A 12,580-nucleotide genomic window follows, 5' to 3' on the forward strand; every position below is an offset into this window, starting at 1 on the left:
GGTCTCCATTAGTCCTATAGTACATTTTTAATCTTTTGTGTAATTGGAAAAGCTTTTTTTTTTCTTTTTTTTTCTTGTGAAACAAGTGGAACTTAATATTATACCAATTGAACCGGTGCTGCTGAGCCTTTTGACCATTGAAGCACTATTTGTTGGTATATAATAAGCAAAGTTAATTTCAATTGGAGAGAACCAACTCCTATCTTATACTTTTCTTTGACATGTGGTTAGCTCTTAATTTGTTTTAGTTCTACAACCAATTTCTAAAGGGTTGAGTTCTTCAAGTTTTAGCAATCTTGATAGGTTAAAGATTACCTTAACGACCATAGTCTGGTTCAGTTGTAAATGCTAAGGATAAGAAACTCTTTTTCCTCATAAATGCAAGGTACTTTTTGCAAATAGTGAAAAGTGAGTGTTGGAACCACAAAATCACTTAATATGTATAATGTTATATGCAAATCCTCCAAAATTTTAAATTATATTTAAGTATATGAGCCTTTTTAAACCTTAGGCCAGAATTTCTTCTCTGTAATTTTTATGTTAATTCCTCCTTGTATTGTTTATTGTTAGAGGAAAAACTATTCATGTACTATAGTAAATATGCCACTGCTATATGGCCAAGTTTCTGAGTTTATGCCATTTCAATTATATGCTATGATCAGTTGAATTTTTTTATTGGTTAAGGAGTTGGATGCGGCAAATTCAGAATATTCAAAAAAGAGATTTTTCTCCTGAGTTCTACTGTCCAGCAACTTCCTTTTAGTCTCTTTCTGCCTTTTGTTTCGAATCATTATTTAGTTGATAATTTCTCTCAAGACTCTGTACTTTTTGTTGAGATAGATTTTTTAATGAATGACCTTATCTGATATATAAGACATTTGTTTGTAACAGGGATGAAAACCTTGTCTTTTAACATGAATTCCCTCTTACTGTTTGCGGGATCAACTTCTGGCTATGCTCATTGTTGGGACTTTCGGTTAGTATCAATCACATAGCTATATATTGATGCCAAAAGTTGCATGAGGATAGATTTCCTCCTCTTGATTTTGTTTTTGACAAGTAACCATGTAGATGATCATTGTTATTCCCCATCCCTTGTTTCATGGGGGAACCTTCATTTAGAGTTGCAACTGTGAAATAAGGAGCACCAATCAAAGGCTGCTTTATTTTGGCAGTTTAGTATAGGGAGACGCAATCTGCTGCAGTCATCCTTAGTTCCTTATATGTGCCTATAGTAGAGGAAGGCATCCTAAGTGTATTAGTCGGCCGCACTAGTACTTTCAGTAGTTAAGGAACCAGATTGCACAGTAAATCTCATTAATTTTACCTTGCCAAGCTGGTTGATGAATCTGGAGATTAGGTTATTGCAAAAATCTTCTGTGAAAAACAATTTGGACAATTGCTGATTTGAGTCTGTAGTGTTTTAGTCCCCTTTTGTTTTTGTTTGTTTGTTTTCTATTTCTTTATAAGGGAATTTGGATAGTTAATCTTGTTCTATTTATTTTCTTTAATTGCCACATCATAGTGAATGGCCTAGTGGATGGTAATTGGGTTGTTTGTTTGGAAATAGTAAATGGAGCACTATGTTTGTTGTTGATGAGAGCAGTTTAAAATTGCAAAGTTTTAAGTTTGTATCAATGTAAAGATATCTTCTTTTTGGGGGTATTTGACCATATCAGGCCTCCTCAAACTCACTAATTCAGGACAAATATGCAAGTGACTAAATTAAGAGAAATCAGCAAATAGACAATTTAAATAAAAGCAAGCTAGTCAAGTAGAAGCCCTCTAATAAACATATGAAGCTATGCTATAGTATTTGGTACAAGCAAGTTGACTTGCTTCCAAGAGAATGATTTAGATTGTTCGAATCATAGAAGATTCCTCTTACTAGTTCCGCTTGTTGAAATTGAAATCAAAATTACTATAAAGAAGATGGTAAATTAAGGCTAATAGATGCCCAATTTTATAGGTTTTTGTGCAGAAAATTGATAAGTTTTATAAAATTCCAATAAAGACTACTAGCAACAATTGATCTACGAATAAAAATTTAGATGTGAGGTCCATAAGGATGTTACCGGTTGTTATACCTGTCAATTGAGTCCGAAACAATGAAAAGATAAAATCCGATCCATGATTGGAAGCCTGTGCCGAGACCGGATCTAAAAAAAGATCTGAAATAAAATCTGATCCATGATTGGAAGCCCATGCTGAAACTGAATCTAAAGATGTTACAAATCTGATTTAGACCGATCTATTCGTAGAAGAATTCTAAGAATTTTATGGATGATAGCCTCACGAGTTAGAGATATTTTGTCTCTCATTTCACGTGATTCAGGACGAGCTGAAAAGTTAAAAATAAAACAATAAGGAAAGGTCAAAATTTGGACATTGGTAATTTCTGATGTTGCAGCCTCCATAGGAGGGTGGCGGATAGCCAAGGATGGTGATAAATGGCTGTAAAGTAAGGTAGCTCATAGAAGAAGATGGTGGCTAGGGTTTGGAACTTAGAAGCGATACACGATTAAGATCTACTACGATAATAAAGATGATCTAAATAGCTAAACTCAATATTCATTCTACCATGATAACTAACCCATGACTTCTCATATTTATTAGAGTAGAATTATAGCTGGTCAGATCTAATTTGTCCTATTGGGCTTACATCTACTTTATTTGAAATTTAAAGGAATAAGCAAATCTAACTAACTCGACTCGACTTCACTTGATTAACTTGACTACCATAGTCGGATCATAACAATCCACCTATTAGCCTCTCGGGCTTTATGCAGGTCCAGTGTTTTGAAAATCGGTTTTGGCGGCCACCCCACTATGTGAGTTGGCATCAACATGGGGTGACCAATGAAGGCGTCAAGCGGCGGCAGCAAGCGAAAGTGTCAAGCGACGGCTGCGGCAATCAAAGGCTCAAATGCCCCGAGCGGCGGCTAGGGGTGTCAAAATAAACAAGCGGCTCGGGCTCGGTTCAGTTGAAGCTCAGGCTCGACTCGACTCAGCTGAAGATAAGCTAAGCCTGAGCCTTATTTAAGGCTTGAAATTTCTTTCAGGACGAAGTCGGTTCGCTCAGGCTCGGCTCGATAGGCTCGATATATATACCGAGCACTATTTACACAAACACTGTCATCAATTCCTAATTCTTTTCACGCGCTCATCTCTGAGTCTCTCTCAAATTATTGCCTTGTTGTCCTCCTCCACCGTCAGTAAGCTCGACAAGGTTCCTCGTCCTGTACCGTCGGTAAGCTCGGCAAGTCTCATCGTCCTCCTTCGCCATCAGCAAGCATCATCGTCCTCCTCCGCCGTCAGCAAGCCTCCTCCGCCATGCCGATGGCGCTACAAACTTTCACTCTTCGAAGTTCACTTAAGAACTCGGCATTGGCCATGTGGCACCTTCGACAACTAGGGCTTGTGTCACGATCCGAAATAGGAATCATGACCGACCATGCATCTCAATATGCTTGAGATACACGAAGCCTTATTAATACTTTCTACGTGTACGATGACAAAATAAATAAATAAAATGAAAATCTGCTTTATTAAATTTATAACTAATTGCATTAAACATAAAACAATGTTAATGTTTTTTTTGTCTCTAAACTAAATAAATAAAACTTCTAATCTAAATCATAAAATCTAAAAGAGCGGAAAAGTAAATAGGTGAATCATAAGTGGAGGTGGAGTCTGGGTACATCTCGCTCAGTCACCCCGCTGACTATTACTTGAGATAGATAAATAAATATAAAAAATTAGAATCCATGAGCCAACAACTATAGCTCAGTGAGTGAAATCTACTCGAAAACCAAATAAATTTTAAATCATATTAATGCTGAATAAAATTAAACTAAAAGCAACAATATCCATAACAATATTCAATAAGCATGCTCTCTAAATAACAACAATAATAACAATAGAGAGAGTCATAACTTATAACCTTGCACGTTTTCAACATATTAACATCTGTTCAATATTTATACTGTCATATGTCTCAATGGGTCTAAACCCTGTGGATCCACATCAACTAGAAGTCACCTCGAGATGACGCTTGGGACTTTTCTTCATAGCTGATCCGGTTAGGGTCATCAGATGGTATCACTATGTGATCAACACACTCTATCTCTTCCACTAACTGTTGAGAGAAGTTAGAAACACCTAGAAAATTTCTCATTCATCCTAGAACTGTTCCCTAACTCTGCTAGAGTCACCTAAAAAAGCCACCGCAGTGATTTGATTTAAAACTTCCTCTAGACTTCCAGATAGACTTGAGTCACCACGGAAAATCGCAAGTGATTTATACCGAGACTGTTCTCTAAGTCGTACCAATACTAGTCTCATTTTTCTTTTTACAAATTTCAATATTTGCACGAAGTATGGTGATGCACTGAGTATAATAATTAAATGCACACAGAAAATATAACAATTAAATTTTCGCACGTACATATGAAATAAATAGATTTGCACACAGAATTTGTAACAATTAAATTTTTGCATGTAAGAGTGAAATAAATAATTTGCACACAGAAAATTTACATGGTCTGACAAAGGTATGAAATATAATAAAATAAATATGTGAGTGAACCCACTTACCTGAGTTTAGGCAAGACAACCGAAATCTCAAATTTCTAGCTCACCTACTAAAAATCACTACCTTTAATAATAAATAATAATCAAATTTTTAATTTGAATGATATCAATATTTCTAAAATTTAAAAACTAAAAAGAACTAAAATGGATTTAATTTACCCATTGGATTCGGTTGGGCTACTTCTGGCTCGGCCCATTCCAAAATGAAGCTAATCAAGCTGGGCCAAGGCCCAGCCAAGAAAATGGATTGGGTTGTGGGCCATCCAATTTAAATTGGTTCGGGTCGAGTTCCTTGATTCAGATCCAACCCAACCCGAATCCAACAGATTCGCCGGTGAAGCCGAAATCCCAAATTAGGTATTTTCGATTTACCCTATTAAACTTTAATTAAAATTTATGGGTGGGAGAGGGCTTACCAATTAGTCGTATGATGGTTTTTGATTGCTTCGGCGGTGCTCTGGCGATCCGATTCCACAGCGACAACTTCGACGGTGAGAGCAAATAAGAAAACGAAGAAGGGGAAGAAGAAGAGAGAGAAGGGGGGTTGAGATGGTTTAGCAGAGAGAAAAGGAATTTGGGTTTTAATTTATAGATTAAAAGAAGATCAAATCTAATCCGATTCGGATTAGATGAGATCTCTGCGCCTCGTCACGTGCCGGAGAGGGAGAGGGGGGGGTTGCACGTGCACCCTCATCTCTCAACCCCCAATTATTTTTTTTTTTCTGGTTCTGACAGCTTGGCCTTACATGGCAAACCCTGACATCACTCCACCACCATGGTAGTGCTAGTGGAGATGGTGGCCAAATCGCCACATTGGTGTCAACATCGAGTGCCATAGAGAAGACTCCATCTAGTAGCCGCTGCCTATTGTCAATCCGGGCCAAGATGAAGTCCTCGACGGCTTCCTTATCCTTATCACTGTCGATTTGAGGCATTCTCGAAAAGAAGAGACCAGATCGGTCGAAGGCGTAAGGGGAAAGGAGTTGGAAACCTGAGTTTGACGGTGTCACGACCCGAGATCGGAATCATGACCGGCCATGCACCTCAATATGCTTGAGATACACAAAACCTTACTAATACTTCCTAAGTGTACAATAGCAAGGATAAATAAACGAAAAAGATCTATTTTATTAAATTTAAACTAACTGCAATGAACATAAAACAATGTTATTGTTTAAGTCTCTAAACGAAATAAAATTAACTTTTAATCTAAAGCATAAAATCTAAATGAGCGGAAAGTAAAATAGGTAGTACCTAAGTGGAGGTGGTGTCCCGACCCAAAATAGGAATCATGACCGGCCATGCATCTCAATATGCTTGAGATGCACGAAGCCTTAATAATACTCTACGTATATGATGACAAGATAAATAAATAAAATGAGAATGTGCTTTGTTAAAATTTTATTTCTAAATGCAATTAAAATAAAAACAAGGTTAAAGTTTTTGAGTCTCTAAACTAAAATAAAATAAAATAAAATCTTCTAATCTAAAGCACAAAATCTAAAAGAGCGGAAAGGTAAATAGGTGAATCCTAAGTGGAGGTGGAATCCGGGTACATCACGCTCAGTCGCCCCGCTGACTATTACCTGAAATAAATAAACAAATACAAAACCAATAGAACTCGTGAGCCAACAACTATAACTCAGTGAGTGGAATCCACTCGAACCAAATAAATTTTAAAACATATTAATGCTGAATAAATTAAACTAAAAGCAATAATATCCATCATAATATGCAATAGGCATGCTCTCTACATAATAACAATGATAACAATAGAGAAATATCACAACTTGTAACCTTGCACGTTTTCAACATATTAACATCTTTTTGATATTTATACTGTCATATGTCTCAATGGGTCTAAACCCTGTGGATCCACATCAACTAGAAGTCACCTCGAGATGACGCTCGGGACTTTTCTTCATAGCTGATCCGGTTAGGGTCATCAGAGGGTATCACCCTGTGATCAACACACTCTGTCTTTTTCTTTAACCGTTGAGAGAAGTTAGAGTTACCTAGGAAATTTTCTTATTTTTCCTAGGACTGTTCTCTAACCCTGCCAGAGTCACCTAAGAAAGTCACTGCAGTGATCTAATTTAGGACTTTCCCCTGGACTTCCAGATAGACTTGAGTCACCACGGAAAATCGCAGACGATTTATACCGAGATTGTTCTCTAAGTCATATCAATACTAGTCTCATTTTTCTTTTCAAAATTCTCAATATTAGCACGAAGTATGGTGATGCACTAAATATAATAATTAAATGCACATAGAAAATAAAACAATTTAATTTTTACACATGAGGGTGAAATAAATAATTTGCACACAGAAAATTTATATGGTCTGACAAAAATACGAAATACAATAAAATAAACACGTGAGTGAACCCACTCATCTGAGTCTAGGCAAGACAACCAAAATCTCAAATCTCTAGCCCACGTACTAAAAATCATCACCTTAAATAATAAATAACAATAACATTTTTAATCAAAACAATTATTAAAAATGTTTATACAATTTAACCTAAGAATAATTAATTTGGGCTAAAATAAGCCCAAATCAATTGGGCTGGGATGTAGTTGGCCCGCAGCCCACCCAATTAATTCTTAAATGGATTGGGCCAAGGCTCAATCCAATTAGATAATGGAACCGGGTCGGGTTCCTTGGATTCGGATCCAACCCGACCCGAATCCATCACTAAAAGGGAGAAGATCAGACTCGGGCAACCCGAGTCTGTCTTCCCCAAACCGAAGAGAGAGAAAGAAAAGGAGAGGAAAAGAGAGAGAAAGAAGAAGAGAAAGAGGAAGACGCCGGCGACCGCCACGGCGAAGGTTCGCCGGCCGCATCCCTGGCTTCACAACACCCATACGGTGCCGCCGTCCTCGCGAGGTGGAGGAGAACCCGCGAACGGTGGTCGATCCCATGACCGACGACGACCGGAGCCACGAGGGCTCCAACGGTGACTGCCCACGGCACGAGGCCAACGGCAAGGCGCTTCCAGAGGTAGCGGCTGCGACTCGAAGCCGCCGGTCGGCCAGATTTGCCGACGAGGCCGAAAACCCCCAAATTAGGTATTTCCACTAAACCCTATTATTCTTAAATTAACTTTGAGGGGTTAGAGAGGGCTTACGGGGGAGTCGCGTGGTGATCTCCGCTGGCTCCGGCGACGCTCCGGCAGGCCGATTCCACGGCGTGACTCTGTCGGTGAAGAAGGAAGAAAAGAGAGAGGAGAGGGCTGAGATTATTAAGCATTAAGCAGAGAGAGAGAGATTAGGGTTTAATTTATAGATTAGATGAGGATCAAATCTAATCCGATTCGGATTTAGATGAAATCCCCCCTCTAACAGCACCTCGTCGCGTGCTGGAGAGGGAGAAAGGAGGGTGCACGTGCATACCTCCTCTCTCATCCCAAATCTTTTTTTTTCTTTTTTTTTCTTTTGATTCTGACAGGTGGTGTCCGGGTGCGTCTCGCTCAGTCGCCACACTGACTATTACCTGAGATAATAAATTAAAAATAGAAAAAAAAAAGAAATCTATGAGCCAATAACTATAGCTCAGTGAGAGGAATCCATTCGAAAACCAAACAAATTCTAAAATTTTATAATGTTAAATAAAACCTAAGATTAATAATATACATAACAATTTGCAATAGACATGCTCTTGAATAATGACAATGATAATAATAGAGAGTTAGAGAGTCATAACTTGTAGCCTTGCACAGTTTCAACATATTAACATCTTTCCAATACTTATATTGTCATTTGTCTCAATGGGTCTATACACTGTGGATCCACATCAACTAAAAGTCACCTCAAGATAACGCTCGGGACTTTTCCTCATAGCCAATGAAGCACGGACACGGGACACGAACACGACACGATATGGACACGGCGACATGGCAAATTTTGAAAATATAGGACATGGACACAGCATAGGACACGACGAAATAAAAAATATATATTATTGATATATCTAAAGTAAAAGTTTGCAATCTAATATTGTTAAATACATACATCAAGCTATAAGAACTAAGAAGTATCATTCAAAAATCTAAGAAGTATACATCAAGCTTTAAGAACTAATTTAAAAATAAGAACAAAATTGAAAGATAATTAAAAGCGTACAAAATTATAAAAAGATATCAGATTATTATTACAAGCCTCAAAAGTATAAAACATGTCTAACTGTCCAAGTAACTGAGTTCTACAGAAATTTAAAAACTAACAATCATTACAAATAGCAACATAAGGTAGATCATTCATCTTCAACTACCTCATTGCCTTCATCAACAAATATTATAGTCTCAAGAAATTACAAAACAAGACCTCAAATTCATAAATCCTTCATAGGTCCTCATCAAGCCAAATCTACTAATCAATCTTTTAACCAATCTACCCCTAGCTCTTCACAATCCATGGTAGAATACAAGGGTAAGAGCGTCGAGAAAGACTTTTCTAAGGTTAATCCTTGGGTCAAATGCTATAAGTGTCAAGGCTATGGACATGTTACTGCAAATTATGCGAGCCCATATAAAATAAGTTTAATTGAGGAACCCTTCGAAGAAGACTCTGAACAAGACTTTGATGGATATGTTCACCATGTAGACGGTGAAGAAGGAGATTTTGAAGATGAAGAGGAAGAAAATACCCTAGGATGCTTGAGGCACATAGACTCCACAAGGTTACATGTTATTAGATGTGTCTTCTCTCAACCTAAAGTCAATGATGATTGGAGGCGTAGCTCCATTTTCCTCACGTTCACGAAAATTGAAGGCAAAAATTGTAAAGTAATTATGGATAGTGGGAGCTGTATAAATGCCGTGTCCTCCACCATTATTTCAAAACTAAACCTGAGAACAGTTTCTCATCCTAATCCTTACAAGGTTTCGTGGATCAATTCAACCACTTTCTACCCACAAACTGACGAGGAAACTAAAGTAGTCAATAGGAGTTTAGGTAACCTATTAAGAACTCTTGTCAGCAAAAATCTAAGAGATTGGGATCAAAAATTAGCAACTGCTGAATTTGCATATAATAATTCTGTTAATAGATCAATAGATCTGAGTCCAACTAAGGTAGTATATGGTTACAAACCTAGACAACCTATAGATCTCATTCCTGTGTCCCATTATTATAGGTTGTCTGAGTCTGCATCTGCATTCGCATCACATATTCATGATTTCCATAAAGAAATCAATAACAGAATTACTCAAAATAATACTAATTATAAAATTCGAGCTAATCTAAGAAGGAGATTTAAAGAATTTAATATTGGAGACTTTGTGATGGTCCAAATACATCCGAAACGGTTCCCACCTGGAACTGTCAAAAAGTTGCATGCACGAAGTGCTGGACCTTTTAAAATTCTTAAGAAAATTAATGATAATGCTTATGTTCTAGATCTCCCTAGTGATTTCGGTATCAGTTCTACTTTTAATATTGAGGATCTAATAATTTATAAAGGTCCAGATTTTATCCCAGATAACCCACTAGATACTGTGCTTACCAATGAGCCTGTTTATGAGAGATCCTCTTTACCTCCACTTTCTAATATTTTACCTAACACAGCAGACGAAATTGATAAAATTTTAGATGATGAGATTATTTCAACTAGAGAAGATGGATCCCAACGGTATCTAGCACGTTGGAAAGAACTACCTACATCTAATGACACATGGCTTGATCTTCACGATTTGGAGGTGCATCACCCTGATAATTTAGAGCAGTATGAGAGCAGTAGAGCAGCACACTCGACAAAGTTGACTTCTCTCCCACTCGGGGAGAATAATGCGGACATCACTGATAGGACGCGATGGCATGTGTACCAGTGCAGGAGGCACCGATAGTTGATGATCCCTTCTATAGGGATCTGGTTCTGATTTTGATTTATTTAGGGTGTCTTTTGTTTATTGCCTATGTAGGGTGTTTTTTGCTTAATTCCATCATAGGTCTATATATAAACCCGTTATATTTTCTTTGGAGGTTAATGAAAGTTTATGTGATTTTGTTCTCTGGAAAATTTTGGTGTAAAACCATTTCTTAGGGTGAAGACGTGAAACCCCATTCCTTCCCTTTTTATTTTCCTCTTTCATCTTTCTCCATCATGTTTTGCATCACTTTTAGGTTACTAAGTCATCAAAATCTTAGTAGGAAGAGTTAGATTATGAAGTTATGATTCTATGAACAAATAATATTGGGATCTGATTTTTCCTTGGAAGTGAATTAAAATATAGGTAATTTAATGAGAAAGAAAATATGGGATTACAAGAATTAATTACAAATTATGTTGCTCTGGTATCTGAGATTTCTGACACATCAAAGTATGCTGATGTCAAAGTGACTACAGGATAGTGGATAATCTGATGTAGTCTATTTAGTTGTGAAACTATGTTGAACACATTGTTATCTTTACATATTTTGTTAAAATGCCACTGTGTCCATTGAGTTTTAATTCCTATAGTTAAGTAATGGAAATTCACCTGATCTGCTCAGAAAATTAAATTACTTGATAATCTGGACTTTTAGGCTGAGAAGCATAGGTTTTCAAGTAAACTCAGCATGGCTAGGTGATGTTTCATAGCTTTCTATGCAGATTTACACATCGTTCCACTTTTTTCTCTACTTGACAAACTATTTATAACACATACCTTTAGGACTCTCAAACCTCTATGGGAGACACGTATTAGCCCAAATGTCATCTATTCCGTGCACCATTTGTCAAATGACTTGTCCACGTTAGCAGTTGGTGGTCTTGATGGTGTTCTTCGCATTTTAAGTCAGAACACTGGCGAAGTTCTTGCAAGCTTTGTGGTAGATCCTGGAAAGTCGGCAACAATTTCGTCTGAAGCGAGGAAGCGTACTGTTGAGAAGACAAGAGTTAGATCCCTTGGTGGAGACATCCGCGTGGATAGCATTCCTAGATACTTGCGGCCTCCCATTACATGCCTGTCTGTCGGAATGAAAAAGATCGTGACCACACACAATGAAAATTTTATTAGGTTGTGGAGATTCCGAGAGAAACTATGAAAAAACTGGTAATCTCTATTTTGTTTGTAATATAATGTAATTGTTACTGTTGGTTTTAAGAGAAATCTTGAAATCCTATCGGTATATCATGAATATATCAATGTTTTGTAGGACTGGAGAAGTAGCAAAAGGAATTGAAGATTTTGTTGGATAAATAAACTCCAATTGAGCCAGGGAGATGCTAACATGTATGGTAGGATAACTGAGGTAATCCTTCCAAGAAACGGACTATAAACAAGCCCATCGTGCACACACGAAATTATGACCTACTTTCTTACTTGTACTACTTTCTTACTCGTAATGTCTCTATACGATGAATTCGTAAAATTCTATCTAATGCTTCAATTTCAGAGATGCTTTCCCAATTTGATCGCCCGTCCTGCAAATCATCCACCACTGCAGTAAAGTTACTAAGAGTAATTAATTCATTGTTCTATTAATTATTGTTGTTTTAAAGCAAATATAATAGACAACATTTGATTAACTTATTTTATTGGATATTAAAGTTTTTGAACATGATTACCAGTCTCCAATTAAAACTAATTACCTATTATGAGTAATTAGATAATTAAGTAAAACAGTTCTTTACCTTGTAAAATTAGATGGGATAAGAATAAATAAAAGAGATATTTTCAATAATTCATCAACTCTATTTTAGAATAGTAAAATTTAGAAAAATATGAGTGAAAACTTATCTCGGTCGCTTAATCCAAAATTATCTAATTTTTACATCCTAATCATCAACCACAAAGATTTCGATGCACTCCACTGTTGCTTTCCACATTCATTTTCTTCTCTTTTCTCTTTCATCTCTCTTTTGTACTTTTTGTTTTTGTTTTTCTCTTTAATCTCTCTTTCAAGAATGATTTTCTCTTCTTTTGTCCTCAGTACTACTATAAAACGGGGCCTAGGCTTGGAAGGTTAGCTATTTGCCCTGCGCCAACCGTGTATAACTTTGAGTG

The 12,580-nt window shown here is 36.9% G+C and overlaps 1 protein-coding gene across 2 annotated transcripts in view; it reads left to right on the plus strand.

Moving 5' to 3' along the window:
- The window catches only part of LOC140758333 (F-box/WD-40 repeat-containing protein At3g52030-like), a 39,156-nt gene extending 27,186 nt beyond the window's left edge, over positions 1-11,970 (plus strand). Inside the window, exons 8-10 of one of the 2 annotated variants that reach the window (XM_073094447.1) lie at positions 892-976; positions 11,369-11,626; positions 11,730-11,970. In XM_073094447.1, the coding sequence (XP_072950548.1) occupies positions 892-976; positions 11,369-11,618 (335 nt within the window). In that variant the 3' untranslated portion in view covers positions 11,619-11,626; positions 11,730-11,970. Of the gene's footprint in view, positions 1-891; positions 977-11,245; positions 11,627-11,729 lie in introns of both variants that reach the window. The other variant, XM_073094446.1, reaches the window with a different exon arrangement.
- The last annotated feature ends 610 nt before the right edge of the window (positions 11,971-12,580 follow it).

This window comes from Typha angustifolia, chromosome 3 (assembly GCF_048772165.1).
Source record: "Typha angustifolia cultivar Huaian chromosome 3, ASM4877216v1, whole genome shotgun sequence".
In the NCBI taxonomy this organism is placed as follows: Eukaryota; Viridiplantae; Streptophyta; class Magnoliopsida; order Poales; family Typhaceae; genus Typha; species Typha angustifolia.